Genomic DNA, 16,881 nt, shown 5'->3' with positions numbered 1-16,881 from the left:
TGATTTTCACAATGATCGACTATTAAACACCATGGTGCGGATTGTATGGCTCACGATGGATGAATGGAGAATGATGGATTAACAGGAAGATGATGAAAGTAATTCAAACTTAAATTGAAATAGATAGTCACTGGGTTGTGCAAGGCAAAACCTATTATGATCCTCCTGAGTGTTAAAAGTTTAATCAAATTAGGGTAGGTTGGATACACAATTCAGATGAGAAGAGATATTTTTTTGAAAGTTGAATAAAATATTATTAAATATAATTTTTTACTCTTATTTTATTTTAAAATTTGAAAACATTGAATTGTTTATTATATTTTTATATGAAAATTTAAAAAAGTTATAATGATGAAATGAGATTAGATGAGATTGTTGTAAAATATTGTGCAAAACACACACACCAATGATGACAAATAAAGTAAAAGCAATCACAATCAAGCACACGACGCATAATATACGTGATTCGGCAAATTTTCTAAGTCCACAGAACTGAAGAAATCTTATTAACCAGAGGAGATTACAATCACCCAATCTCAACTAATACTCTCTAGAGCTTTTTGCTCTCTCACACAATATGCACTCACGAGACAATTGTTCTCTCTCAAAATATGCTTAAGATCGTCCAACACAAGTCTAATATGATATATTTATAATGAGTGGTGCTGGAAACCCTAATTGATAAAATTTGCGTACTTCGCTCGAGCGGCGTGGTCGAGCACACCTTGAGAGAATGACCAAATCAACATTGGCTCAAGCGGAGTGTCGAGCGGGTGTCGAGCAAACACTAAGATTTGTGTCGAGCTCAAGCTTACCGTCGAGCAGACCTCGAGCAAACTCATGGGTTGAGCTTTGCTCAAGCGGTATGTCGGACGAGTGTCGAGCAAACTCACGGGTTAAACTTCGCTCGAGCTCACTGTTGAGTGGAGCAAACTTCACTCCAGCGCAGGTCGAGCACACATTTAGCAAACATTTTTTTGAGCTCCAAAACCAGTCTCCACATACAACCCAACAGAGATAAGATGAGATGTTTTGTGTATCCAACTCATCCTTAATATCCAACAATCCTAAAACTTTTGGCTTAATGGTTGAGTTTTTAACAAAACCTAAATCCTCCCAAACATCAATACATTTGTAATAATTTTCCAAATGATCTACGTCTTTTCCCACCCTAGTACATATTCTTTTTGGCACTAACAAACTAACAAGCATATTACTAAACTGACCCTACAGATACAATAGAAGTGCAAATGCTAAAACACTGCATTTAAGACACAAGTACTTAAAAACATAACTAGACTTTCTCGTTTGAGATTTGCACGACGTCGTCCTCCAACCTGCTAATACGTTGTATTCCTTCAATCCTGCACGACACCATTTCATCTTCAGCAGTTCACTTCAAATGCTCATTTTAGTCTCTACATATCTTCGAACTCCACCCCGTCAAGTTCTTAACATGGACCACCATGTAGGAGGCAAAAATGTGTGTGAAGAATTACATTGTGGAGGCAGCGGCCCAGCCGTCCGATTTCCTTTCCAACTTAAAGACATGAGACATCTTGACCGCTGTGGCTTTCGTGGATTTACTCTTTCCTACACTTATAAGCTATCACATGAGATACCAACACCAACCCATAACTCAGAGCAAGAAAAGATTGGAAACAAGAAAGTGATCAAGAAAAGAGGGAAAGAAACTAAGAATCCACTTTATTGATTCTTGAATAAGGTTTTCGAGGAGCCTCAAACCTCCATATACTTCCAGTATGAGTGTTCATCTGAATTACGACCTGGGTACCCAGGTATACCTGGGTTTCAAACCCAAGTAGGGTTTTAGTCCGGGTATACCCGGATTATGACCCGATCCGGAACTAAATCAGGGTTATGATCTTCAACTTGAGTTTTTTTTTATTATTTTTTTTTAAATAAAGGCTATAGCATAAATTTTTTTCAGGAAAAAAAAAATAATGCTGAAAACAATATTGAAAAGCATATTTTTATATTTAAAACAATTATTGCCATTTTATCTAAATGCATCTTAAAAAAAATTCAATAATTCTCATGTAAAATGCATGCAATAATGAAATTCACTACATATTAAATTAAATTACATTACAAAACACAAAATTATAATACATGAAAATTACAAAATGCTTCAATTAAAAGTTTGCAACTGTCATCTATTTAGCTGCCTTTGTGTATTTAAAGTGTTTACTAATTATATCAACATTGGCTCGAGCGGAGTGTCGAGCGGGTGTCGACCGAACACTAGGATTTGTGTCTCGCTCGAGCTCACTGTCAAGCAGGCCTTGAGCGAACTCACGGGTTGAGCTTCGCTCAAGCGGTATGTCGAACGAGTGTCGAGCAAACTCACGGGTTGAACTTCGCTCCAGTGCAGGTTGAGCACACATTCAGCAAACACTTTTTTGAGCTCCAAAATCAGTCTTCACATACACCCTAATAGAGATGAGATGAAATGTTTTGTGTATCCAAACTCATCCTTAGTATCCAACAGACCTAAAACTTTTGGATTTTTAACAAAATCCAAATCCTCCCAAGCAATCTATACATTTGTAATAATTTCTAAAAAGATCTACGTCTTTCCCCACCCCAGTGCATATTCCCCTTTCTGACACTAACAAACTAACAATCATATTACTAAACTGACCCTACAGATATAATAGAAATGCAAATGCTAAAACACTGCGTTTAAGATACAAGTACTTAAAAACACAACTAGACTTTCCCGTTTGAGACCTGCACAACGTCGTCCTCCAACCTACCACTACGATGTATTCTTTCAATCCTACACGACACCATTTCATCTTTAGTAGTTCACTTCAATTGCTCATTTTAGTCTCTGCATATCCTCGAACTCCACCCCATTAGGTTCCTACAATATACCACCACGTAGAAGGCAAAAATGTGTGTGAAGAATTACGTTTGGGAGGTAGCGGCCCAGCCATCCGATTTCCTTTCCGGCTTAACGGCATGAGACATCTTGACCATTGTGGCTTTCCTGGGTTTACTCTTTCTGGCACTTGTAACTTGTAAGGTATGCAGTTCTCATTGGTACGCAGTTCCTCCTAATTAAATTCATCTAAAAGTTCATGATTATTCCTCTTGCCATTGTGTGAGAGAGAGAGAGAGAGTAGCCAAGCCTAAGAATGGATATAAAGGGGTAAATTAAAAATGGACTTGGTGAAGGAAGAAGTAGTTGACCTCAACAATATTGATCTGTTCATGCTCCAAGCGTACAAATTTTGCACACATCTTTTGAAAAGTGTCTCAAAAAGTGTGAAAGAAGTTTTTTTTAACAGATTTGCATAGTAGATTTAGTAGAGTGATATTGTTAAGGATAATAATACATTTTTTATTATTTTATAATATATTTGAAATTTTTATTATTTTTTATTTTTTAAGTATTTTTTAATATTCTTAATCATTAAAAGGGATTAACAAAATATATAATTTTATTAATAATTATTTTTTTAATTATAAAAAATAATTATCAAATTACTCGGTTTCAATAAATAAATATCTTTTTTAATAAATGCGGTTACAACTTGTTCCAAGTCAAGCTCACCGAGGGAGACTAACCCAACCTACCGGCAACTACCAATTTATCGTACAAATGCCCCCAGTCTTGCAATTAATAGCATATGACACTAGATCAATTTCCGGGAACACGCAGTTGATAATTTATTTTGTCTCTTCTGATTTTTCCTTCTTAAAAATAATACCGCTTCATTTGAAAATTCAATTCATCTCAACTCATCATTATAATTTTTTTAAATCTCAATATAAAATATAATAAATAATTCAATTTTTTTAATTCTAAAAGAATAATAATAATAAATAATAATATTTTATTATTTCAACTTAACTCAATTTAATTTAACATCTAAACACATCCTTAATTTCATGAGTTTCCTTCTCTGATACCATGTTCTGATACCATGTAAAATCAACACTTATTCCAAAAGTTAAACCAATAGAAAGAAGTAGATTTCATTATTTATTTTATATCTTAATATGACTATATAACCTACAATTTTTAACCTATTTGTTCATAGATAAATATGCATTAATTACTCTGAGATCTTAGTGTAACATAATAACATTTTGCTCAAAACACATCCATCGTTTCCTTTTTATTACCTTTTTACAATCAGGAAAGCTGTTCGATAAGCTGCAAACAAGAGCACGTTTGCTCACCCCTTTGCCTGACATACTGGCTTCATGCCTTTTATCCATCCAACTTTTTTTATCCATCCAACTTTCATGTGATCCTAGAGGCAATATAATATCTACAAGACTACTATAAAATCTAACCCTATCCAAATTATTCAAATCCTACCCTCAACACTTGAGTCATGTGAAGCAAAGCATGGATATTTGATGAAATTTCAACATATAGAAAAAATCATGTTAGCCTACAATAATATTGAGACTTTCAACATTTTCGACTTGATCAAGGCTTGAAAATGAGTGTTTGAAGTAGGTTACAAAATAATTGATGAGTGCATGCTTGGAAATGAGTGTTTCAAGTATGTCATTGTGCAATTCTGCACTTTGATATTGCAAACAACTTTTCTGAAAGTTGAACTCACCTGGCCTTGTCCACATATCGTGGTAATGTACTGCTGCATATAGGGCTTCAGGTAACTTTCCTCGTGCTTTGACAACAAAAGAATACGGTTAAGGAACTTAGAGTTTTCTCAGGGATTTATTTATAAATAGGGACAAGCTTGAATCGATCTAATTAGTTTGAAGGATTCTCTCCCTCTTCTATCACAATTAGATTACCACTCAAGAATAATGACATTCGTATTTGCCTAGAAACTAAAATTCTAGCATTTATCAATGGTATTGGAGCATATATCATTTTGTAGCATTTATCAAATATGGTATTGGAGCATATATCATTTTGTAGCATTTATCAAATATGGTATTGGAGCATATATATATGTACGTAGACCATGGAAACAACTTCCAATATCACAACATTCAATTATTCTTTAGACCGGTTGAACACTATGATCAGGATCACCCCTTTGATTATGAATGTGAAAGTATTAAAAAAATCGAAGGAGGGAGGAGATAAATTCTTACTTATGGCTTCCGATGCTTTCCCGAGTCCGTAAGTAACATCTACACAATATAACCAATTAGAAAATTCATTAATGAATAGAAACATGAGGTGATTAAACTAATTAGAGTATGTCAATTAATTAAATTGTATAAACAACTAATTTGCTTTCTAGTCATCACAATTAATTAATATCGTTTCTCTTCTATTCAAAGCCACATGATTAGTGTGACTGAGAATTAATAAAAAACTTTAGGACAGAGAGGAATATTTCTTAACATTTTAATATTCCTCTGATTATGTGAACATCAAAGCATAATACGGAGTCTCACCATTAAACTAGTTCATCTATCTCATTTGCCATTCTATCATGTATACCTATTCTTCAAACAACTTAATTTTGAGATAGGAGTCTCACCATTGTATACCTCCTCAAGTCTTTCGAAGAATCCTAGTATTAATCCGACCACCAAAACAAAACCAATATAAAATTAGAAATCGAAGAATTCCAAGAATGAAAGAAATAGTCGAGATGTACAAGATCTCGATCGACTATACCAAAGTGTTGCATATTTTTCACGCATGCATTCTTCTGCGTGCGTATGTACCTTGATCTGTAGTCCTGTTCCAGCATTGAATTTTACTCGCGTACTCATCGAGGTAGCAATCGGTTGGTCCGGCGTCGCATTTACAATAAACTTGGAACCAATAAAGCATAAAACCATATAACAATTCGTTGTGGATCTCTTCGCAGGAAGGAGCTGCTTTTTTATATCGATGGGCTGCTTCTGTATATCCATCGGCTTCCAACGATATTAGGGATATTATATCTAGTCGGCAAGATTCCTCCACCTCCTCTGGTAATGGAGTGAGATCATATGCAACATATCTATGCATCTGGGAAGATGATGAAGAGTACTTGGAAGAATATACTCCCTTCTCAGAGCAATTAGTTGGAATGTTCAAATCACTGTACTCTGAATTAATCACTTGCTTTTCACAGCTCAAGAAAGCTATACTAATCGTTCGTGCGTAATAAATTGAATCCACCTTATTAAAATAATAGGTTCCTTCTGGGTAAGAATATGGATCCACATAACTAAAATTATAATCGGTTAGAAAATAACGAGGGATAGAGGAGAAATTAGCCCTCTGAATACCCGAGTCTACTACTCGGATTGTGTAGTCACTGTAATTGATTTCCCGAACATAGTACTTTCCACCATATAAGTATAAGACAGCAATGTTGTTCTCACAAGACAGCTTATACCTTTGGTCGCCGCAGTTTGGTGGATCCTCCATTAATCGAAATGGATAGCTTATGTTTTGGATACTGCCACAGGAAGAAGGAGAACAAGTACCGTTTCCTGCCTCGGTAAGATGAATATCCTTAACACTGCAAGTTTGATGAAATAGCAAAAGAACGAAAAGGGCTGTGAGTACTGCAGGGAAGCTCATGATTCCTCTTGCCATTGAGAGAGAGAGCATATTGACTGACTGAATCATTGAATATAAATGAGTATGAAAAATGGCAGTCTGTATGACTATTAAAATATTTATACTAACCTTTTTATTTATATATATATATATTTTTTTATTTTATTTTTATTTCTTTAATAATTAAGATAGTATCTAATGAATTTATATATTTTTTTTTAATGATTATGAATATTTAAAAATTAAAAAACAAAATTATTTATATTAATGTGTATAAGATGAGAAGAAATAAAAATTAAATAAAATATTATTAGAATATATTTTTTTAATATTATTTTTGTTTAAAATTTTAAAAAAATTGAATTATTTATTTTATTTTATTTGAAAATTAAAAAAAATTAAATTATTAAATTATTAAAAAATTATGTCAAATTGAAGAAGGCTTTATATATACACATGACATTTGGTAGGCACCTAAGAGTGAGTTAAAATAATGGATAATTAAGCATGTAAATTGACTTGCGATTGTGGCAACCCAATTAAGGCAAATAAATAAATATCTTTGGGTATTAGAAAAATAATATCTTTGTGCCAACTAAATATCTTTATTAAATGTATTTGCGAGGAAATTACCCGTAGCTTGTTCCAAGTCAAGGCCACCGAGAGAGACTCTTCACTGGACCCCATATCTCGCACTTCTTTCTCTTCATCTTTTAAAAAAGATAAATTAACATCACTTTATGATTAAATATCACAATTAATTAATATAATTTCTCTTCAAAATAAATTCAAGATGCCCTCTTTTCAAAACTTTTCATACCCAAATATACCATTTACACTAGATCAATTGCCGGGAACACGCAGTGGATAGCACTGACTCTGAGTATCAGCATTTTTAAAAAAAAATTGATAATCCGCGGTAGAAGAGCTAGAAGGCGTGTACTGTGGTTTAAAAAAGATTTAAAAAAAAAAAAGAATGACAAAATATCATTATCCTCTTCGGTCTTTTACAACAAATTATTGACTAGACTTCGAATGGTCCTTTTATTTATTTATTTATTTTTTATATAATATACATTACTGATCAGAGAAGATCAGAAATGGTGATCTCGTATTCCTTCTTCTTGTAATTGAAATTGATAGTGATTGTTCGAGAAAAAACATGTTATAATTCCAAGAGTTAAATATTTAATCAAATTAATATCTAATAATTCTAGAACTTTTGGATTAATAGTTTGGTTTTTAACAAAATCCAAATTCTCCCAAATGGTCAATACATTTATAATAATTTTTAGAATGATCTACGTCTTTCCCCACCCCAGTACATATTCCCCTTTCTGACACTAACAAACTAACATATTACTAAATTGACCTTATAGATACAATAGAAATACAAATGCTAAAACACTGCGTTTAAGACACAAGTACTTAAAAACACAACTAGACTTTCCCGTTTGAGATGATCTACACGAGATCATCCTCTAACCTGCCAATACACCGTATTCATTTAATCCTGCACGACACCATTTCATCTTCAACAGTTCACTTCAACTACTCATTTTAGCCTCTGCATATCTTTGAACTCCATCCCGTTAGATTCCTAACATGGACCACCACGTAGGAGGCAAAAATGTGTGTGAAGAATTACATTGTGGAGGCAGCGGCCCAGCCATCCGATTTCCTTTCCGGCTTAAAGACATGAGACATCTTGACCATTGTGGCTTTCCTGGATTTACTCTTTCTTGCACTTATAACTTGTAAAGTATCACACGAGATACCAACACCAACCCAGAACTCATAACAAGAAAATAATGGAAACAAGAAAGTGATCAAGGAAAGAGATAAAAGAAACCAAGAATCCACTTTATTGATTCTTGAATAAGATTTTCGAGGTGCCTCAAACCTCCATACACTTCCAGTAAGAGTGTTCATCCAGATTCCGGTCCAGGTATTCGAATTTCAAATCAGAGTCAAGTTTCGGCCCGAGTATACCTGGATTATGACCCGGTCCGGAGCCAAATTCGGGTTCCGGTCTTCAAACTGGGTTTTTCTTATTTTCTTTTTAAAAATAAAGGCCTATAGTTTTAAATTTTTTTCAACAAAAAAAAATAATGTTGAAAAGCTTTAAAACAATTATTGCCTTTTGATCTAAATGTATCTTCAAAAAATTCAATAATTTTCATTGGTATGCAGGTTCTCCTAATTAAGTTAATCTAAAAGTTCATGATTATTCCTCTTGCCATTGAGAGAGAGAGAGAGAGAGAGAGTACCCAAGCCTAAGAACGGATGATGTAAAGGGGTAAATTAAAAATGGACTTGGTGAAGGAAGAAGTTGTTGACCTCAACAATATTTATCTGGTCATGCTCCAAGCGTACAAATTTTGCACACATCTTTTGAAAAGTATCTCAAAAAGTGTGAAAGAAGTTTTTTTTAACAGATTTGCATAGTAGATTTAGTAGAGTGATATTGTTGAGGATAATAATATATTTTTTATTATTTTATAGTGTATTTAAAATTTTTATTTTTTTATTATTTTTTAAAATATTTTTTTAATATTCTTAATCATTAAAAAAATTTAAAAAATATAATTTTATTAATAGTTATTTTTTTAATTATTAAATAAAAAATAATTATCAAATTACTCGGTTGTAATAAATAAATATCTTTTTTGATAAATGCGTTTACAACCTACCGGCAGCTACCAATTTATCGTACAGATGCATCCCGCAGTCTTGCGATTAATAGCGTATGACACTAGATCAATTTCCGGGAACACGCAGCTGATAATGTATTTTGTCTGTTCTGATTTTTCCTCTTAAAAATAATTCGGATTGATTTGAAAATTCAATTATCTCAATCCATCATTATAATTTTTTTAAATTTCAATATAAAATATAATAAATAATTTAATTTTTTTAAATTTTAAAATAATAATAATATTTTCATAATATTTTATTAGTTCAACTCAACTCAATTTAATTTAATATCTAAACGCATCCTTAATTTTATAAGTTTCCTTAATTTTATGAGTTTCCTTCTCAAAATTATCTCGAATATCTTATTTTATTTATTATTAATAGTTAAAAAGTTATTATTGATGAAGTTATGTAATTTTTTTTAATTTTTACATTCTACCTTCATATACAAGAGATCCAAGATGTCACCCATAATTTTTATGGAGCTAAAAATTCTTTTAGAAAACAAAATGTTAAAGACAACGCACCAGCACATTTAGGGCAGGTTTGGGGCAAAAATAAAACACAAAATTCTCATCTCATCTCATCTCATCATTACACCTTTTTCAAATCTCCATATAAAATATAATAAACAATTCAACTTTTTCAAATCCCAATACACTTTTTTCAAATTCTAAAACAATAATAATATTAAAACTTAATATTTTAAACTTCAAAACAAAATATAAAATTCTCATCTCACCCCCCAAACCTACCCTTAGAAGTTAGTGATCAGAAAAAAGTAATATATGCCCAGAAAAATGTATATCTTACAAAATAAAAAGTTTAAATTTAGGTCCTCAGTGGTTTGTATACATACCTTGGGCTAGGAAATCATTCTGGACATCACCATCATAGTTCTTGCATGCCCATACATAACCTCCTTCACTCTTGAGAGCATAAGCCACCATATCATCAATGAATTGGTGCTCGTACCTTGTAATTCAATGGTACAAGTAAATAAAATGGTCATCTGCATATCAAATAATTTTATAAATAATATTTTTTAATTATTAAATAAATAAATAATTATCAAATTACTCGATTTCAATAAATGAATAAATATCTTTTTTGATAAATACGTTTACAACTTGATCCAAGTCAAGCTCAGGGAGACTAGCCCAACCTACCGGCAGCTATCACTTTAAATGCATGCCCCAGTCTTGCAATTAATGCCTTAGCTTCGTTGGATTTGTATACTAATCTTATCCAAATACTCAGAGGACTAGGGAGTGCTAAGACATACACGTCTACATCGCCTTTAAGGGACTTCTCTCACAACCACATATCTCACTTTTCAATTACCAAATTACTCGGTTTAAATAAATAAATAAATATCTTCTCTCTTTTTTTTTTTAAATGTGTCTACAACTTGTTCCAAGTCAAGCCCACCGAGGAAGACTAGCCCAACCTACTGGCAGCTACCCATTTATCGTACAAATGCATCCCCCAGTCTTGCAATTAATGCCTTAGACTCTTAGGCGTTGTTTGTTTTCCAAAAACATCTCATCTCATCTCATCTCATCTCACCTCATCATTATAATTTTTCCAAATTTCCATACAAAATAAAATAAACAATTCAACTTTTTCAAATCTCAAAACAACAATAATATTAAAAAATATATTTTAACAATATTTTATTCAATTTTTTAACTTTAATCTCAACTCATCTCATCTCATCTCATCTCATCTCTGAAAACAAACGGGTTAGTTGAGTTTTTAACAAAACCTAAATCCTCCCAAACATCAATACATTTGTAATAATTTTTAGAATCATCTACGTCTTTCCCCATCCTAGTACATATTCTTTTTGACACTAACAAACTAACAAGCATATTACTAAACTGATCCTACAGATACAATAGAAATATAAATACTAAAATACTACATTTAAGACACAAGTACTTAAAAACACAACTAGACTTTCCCGTTTGAGATTTGCACGATGTCGTCCTCCAACTTGCCAATACGTTGTATTCCTTCGATCCTGCACGACACTATTTCATCTTCAACAGTTCACTTCAAATGTTCGTTTTAGTCTCTGCATATCTTCAAACTCCACCCCATCAAGTTCTTAACATGGACCACCATGTAGGAGGCAAAAATGTGTGTGAAGAATTACATTGTGGAGGCAGCGGCCCAGCCATCCGATTTCCTTTCCGGCTTAAAGACATGAGACATCTTGACCACTGTGGCTTTCGTGGATTTACTCTTTCCTACACTTATAAGCTATCACATGAGATACCAACACCAACCCATAACTCAGAGCAAGAAAAGATTGGAAACAAGAAAGTGATCAAGAAAAGAGGGAGAGAAACTAAGAAGCCACTTTATTGATTCTTGAATAAGGTTTTCAAGGAGCCTCAAACCTCCATATACTTTCAGTATGAGTATTCATCTGAATTACGACTCGGGTACCCAGGTATACCCGGGTTTCAAACCCAAGCAGGGTTTTAGTCTGGGTATACCTGAATTATGACCCGATCCGGAACTAAATCAGGATTATGATCTTCAACCTGAGTTTTTTTTTTTATTATTTTTTTTAAATAAAGGCAAAAAAATAATGCTGAAAACAATATTGAAAAGCATATTTTATATTTAAAACAATTATTGCCATTTTATCTAAATGCATCTTAAAAAAAATTCAATAATTTTCATGTAAAATACATGCAATAATGAAATTCACTACATATTAAATTAAATTACATTACAAAACACAAAATTATAATACATGAAAATTACAAAATGCTTCAATTAAAAGTTTGCAACTGTCATCTATATAGCTACCTTTGTGTATTTAAAGTGTTTACTAATTATATATGCGCGTCATAAGAAACTGGAGAATCTAAAAAAATAAAATGATTTCTAGAGCGTTACCATTGGGTTGGTTATTTTACTTTTTAAATTTTGATTAATATGTAATTTTTTTACTTTTAATTAATCATTTAAAATTTAAAATTTACATTAGATTAATCATCACATTCTCTATAATAATAAAATATTATTATTATTTATTTTTTTAATTAATTTTTATTTTTTAATTACTTGTTTATTTTATTTTCATAATCTTCAATAAACTTTAACAATCATATTCATTTTCATTTTCACAATCCAAAAATTTATAATATAATAATCTCATATATATAAATAGTAAAATCTTATATGTAAATAAAAATCTCATATCTATAATATAATAATCTTAAAAAATATTTTTAGATGTTCTATTGCTCTTTTCATATTTGAAAAAAAAGAATGAATTTATTATAATTTATCTTTTAGATGAAAATAATTTAGTTAATTCAATATAAAATAAATATAGATGATATTTATTAAATTTAATAATAAAAAGATATTTAACTAATTCAATATCAATACTCTTACAGATTTGCAGAGTGGTTTTAGTAGGAGTGATATTGGAGAGGATAATAATATTTTTTTATTATTTTATAGTGCATTTGAAATTTTTATTTTTTTAAAATATTTTTAATGTTTTTAATGGTTAAAAGGAATTAAAAAAATCTAATTTTATTAATAATATTTTTCTAATTATTAAATAAAGAAATAATTATCAAATTACTCGATTTCAATAAATAAATAAATATCGTTTTTGATAAATACGCAACTTTATCCAAGTCAAGCTCAGGGAGACTAGCCCAACCTACCCGTAGCTACCAATTTAAATGCATGCCCCAGTCTTGCAATTAATGCCTTGGCCTCATTGGATTTGTATACTAATCTTATCCAAACGCTGGGGAGTGCCAAGGCATACACGTCTACATCGCCTTTAAGTTTCGTTTGGATGACAAACATCTCTCAACTCATCTCAATTTATTATTATAATTTTTTTAAATTTTAATATAAAATATAATAAACAATTCAATATTTTTAAATTTTAAAATAATAATAATATTAAAAAATAATATTATAATAATATTTTATCATCTTAACTCAACTCAACTCAACTCACTTCAATATCCAAACGAAACATAAGGGACTTCTCTCACAACCACATCACACTTGAAAAACACGTCTCACTTCTCAATTACTCGGTTTAAATAAATAAATAAATATATATTTGTTTTTGGTAAATGCGTCTACAACTTGTTCCAAGTCAAGCCCACCGAGGGAGACGAGCCCAACCTACTGGCAGCTACCGATTTATCGTACAAATGCATCTCCCAGTCTTGCAATCAATGCTTTTAGACTCTTTGGATTTGTATACCAATCTTATCCAAACAGTCAAACTCTACATTAGATTTTTATATTAAAATAATTATTTACGTAAATTTTTATATTAAAATAATTATTTTTATATTCTATAATAATAAAATAATATAAAATAAATTTAAGTTTAATTATTTACATCAAATCTCTATTATCTATTAATTTATTATATAATAATGAATAACTAATCATTTTAAAAATATTTAATTTTTTTAATTATTAATTTATTTAATTTATCATATTTACTATTATACCTATTATATATTAATTAATAGTTATATTTTAATTAAATTAATATATCACTAATTCAAATTAATATACCACTTGTGATAAAATATGTGATAAAAAAGAAATGAGATATAAGTAATGAATAAAATATATATTTGATGTATGTATAGTAATTTTTAAATCTAAAAAAATTTTTAAAAGTCACTATTAACTAAACTAATCTATTATGAATATATTTTACTCTCCAACAACTAAATATACAATAAATCTAACTTTTAACTAATCTGAGGAAGCTCTTAAGGAACTTTGCTCACAACCACATATGTCACTTCTCCTATTCCTCTTTTATATTTTAAAAGAGACAGATCTTTTAAAATCACGATCACATTACATCACTTCATAGAGTAGAATCTTTTAAAATATTAAAAATAAAAATGTAAATACGTGTTTTACCATCAATCGTGATCTTTAACAATAAATTAGTATGTAAACGATATGGTATGCATGTGACACCTCTAATACTTAAATCAACAATAAATAAGAAATAATAATTTAAGAATGCTCAATTAGATAGTTCGAAAGTTAATTGTTGTCTCTATATAGAGGGGTAGAAAATATTGAATAAATACTATAAACTGATTAACTTTGCACAATATTTAACCATTAGAATTTAGAAGACTTATACTTGATGTATCAAAATTATTTAATTACCACGTGATCCATATTCATAATACGAAGTTTATCCCTTCCTAATAAATTGGTCGACTAGGGTTTTCGTTAAGCTACACGAATCTTTTGAGTAGCTACCCTTTATGGATGATGGGCCTTGGGTCCTTAGTTAAGTCCTACAATTACCCCACTAATTTCTTTCGCATGTAACTGTGGAGAATTCGTAATGAAGGAATTATAAATATCTTACGTTATTCAATCGAGGACATTTAAGACCCTATACTACCTACTAGGGAATTTAGATCTATGGATTACCCTGCTGGCCTATTTATTACTTTACTCATCGTTTCCACTTATTAAGAGGTGGAAATTTTAAACTTGGTAAACATGCCTACCTTACCCCGTAACTGTCGCCACATTCTTTTTCAGTCACGTCATCTAGTCAGGTAATGATGGTTTGTAGTTATCACCTGCTCTTCATTTTCCTACTCTTTCTCATTTTTCGTCTTCTTCTCGATTTCTTCATTTCTTCTTTACGTTCTTGAGACCCCACTAGCTCGACTTCTTTATCTGCAACTAACCTTCCCCATTTCTTCCTTTCTCTTTGCTTCTTTGTCATTCTCATGGCCCAACGAAAAACATCCCAAAGCCTTGCTGCCCTGGAATCTTCTTCTGCTAAAGACATCTCGTACTTTGAAGGTTTTGGGTGGCACCCCACCCTCACTGCCAGGGACTCGATGAATCTGCGCCACACTTATGGGATTCTAGACTCAGTACTCCTGGAACTCCCTCGCGATGGCTGTGTCAATGAGAAAGGGTTTGTCGAAAAGGTTGATCTTCCCATTTGTGCCCTAACTAGGGGTGTAACCGGTCTAGTTTGGTTCAGTTTTAGACAAATTCTAGGACCAAACTAATATATATCAGTTTTGCATTTTCAAAAACTGATACCGCACTAGTTACCCTCCTAAATCGGTACTTTCGGTTTTATCGGTTCAGGTCCGATTTGTGAATAGTAGTGAGATAGTTTTGAGATAAATATTCATTGTGTTTTGAAAAATAAGAGAGAAAATGTTGAATAAAAAATATTATGTTATTAGAATATTATTTTTATTTTGAGATGTGAAAAAATTGAATTATTTTTTATTTTTTATTTGAAAAGTTAAAAAAATTGTTATGATTAGTTTGAAAAAATTATAATGATTAGTTTAAATTAAGAAAAGCTTCCTTGACGGTAGCCAAGCCTAAGAACGGATATAAAGGGGTAAATTAAAAATGAACTTGTTGAAGAAGTATTGACCTCAACAATATTGATCTGTTCATGCTCCAAGCGCACAAATTTTGCACACATCTTTTGAAAACTAGCTCGTCTCATTGTCTCAAAAAGTCTGAAGAAGTTTTTTTAACAGATTTACATAGTGGATTTAGTACTTTAGGGGGTGATATAGAAGAGGATAATGATATATTATTTATTATTTTATAGTATATTTAAAATTTTTATTTTTTTAATTACTTTTACGTATTTTTTTAATATTTTTAATAATTTTTTTTAAATATATAATTTTATTAATAATCATTTTTAATCATTAAATAAAAAATTAATTATCAAATTACACGGTTTCAATAAATAAATAAATATCTTTTTTGGTAAATGCGTTCACAACATATTCCAAGTCAAGCTCAGCAAGGGAGACTAGGCCAACCTACGGGCATCTACCAATTTATCTTACAAATGCATCCCCCGGTCTTATAATTAATGCTTTAGATTGAGTTTGGATAGTCAACATATTTAATATTTTTTAAGTATTCTTGTAATATTAAAAATATTTTATATATTAAATAATATAAAATATTCTTAATGAGATCTACAAATCTACTTCAATCTCTACTCATAATTATTTATAAATATTTTATAATATTTATTATTATTATATATAAATAAAAATAAAATCACAATAAAAAATAAAATTACTATAATATTTATCACTATTAAATATAAGAAAAAGATCAATAATATTTATCACTATTATATATAAATAAAAATTAAAATCAATAATATTTATCACTATTAAATATAAATAAAAAATAAAATCACTATAATATTTATCACTATTATATATAAATAAAAATAAAAATTAATAATATTTATCACTATTATATATAAACAAAAATTAAAATAAATAATATTTATCACTATTAAATATAAATAAAAAATAAAATCACTATAATATTTATCACTATTAAATATAAATAAAAAATAAAATCACTATAATATTTATCACTATTATATATAAATAAAAACTAAAATCACTATAATATATAAATAAAAAATAACATTACTATAATATTTATCACTATTATATATATGAAAATAAAATCATTATAATATTTATCACTATTATTTATAAATTAAAAATAAAATCATTATAATATTTATCATTATTATATATAAAAATAAAATAAAATCACTACAATATTTATTAATATTAAAAAATCACTAT

General features: G+C 30.1%; 1 protein-coding gene across 5 annotated transcripts; it reads right to left on the bottom strand.

Annotated features, from left to right (window-relative positions):
• Positions 1–673: 673 nt before the first annotated feature.
• Positions 674–6,613, bottom strand: LOC109001065. 5 transcript variants are annotated; one of them, XM_035687297.1, is made up of 5 exons: positions 5,698–6,613; positions 5,508–5,540; positions 5,113–5,151; positions 4,611–4,676; positions 674–1,593 (listed from the first exon to the last, which is right to left on the bottom strand). In XM_035687297.1, the coding sequence occupies exons 1-5, from the start codon at positions 6,593–6,595 to the stop codon at positions 1,496–1,498; spliced, it is 1,134 nt and encodes a 377-aa protein (XP_035543190.1). In that variant the 5' UTR covers positions 6,596–6,613; the 3' UTR covers positions 674–1,495. The 5 variants fall into 5 exon arrangements, with proteins under 5 accessions (XP_035543190.1, XP_035543191.1, XP_035543192.1 ...); XM_035687299.1 differs by lacking the exon at positions 674–1,593 and adding an exon at positions 2,103–3,083 and having other exon boundaries at positions 5,698–6,599; XM_035687300.1 differs by lacking the exon at positions 674–1,593 and adding an exon at positions 2,103–2,454 and having other exon boundaries at positions 5,698–6,599.
• Between the last annotated feature and the right edge of the window lie 10,268 nt (positions 6,614–16,881).

This window comes from Juglans regia, chromosome 2 (assembly GCF_001411555.2).
Source record: "Juglans regia cultivar Chandler chromosome 2, Walnut 2.0, whole genome shotgun sequence".
Taxonomy (NCBI): Eukaryota; Viridiplantae; Streptophyta; class Magnoliopsida; order Fagales; family Juglandaceae; genus Juglans; species Juglans regia.
This window is presented reverse-complemented; position numbering and strand designations above follow the sequence as displayed.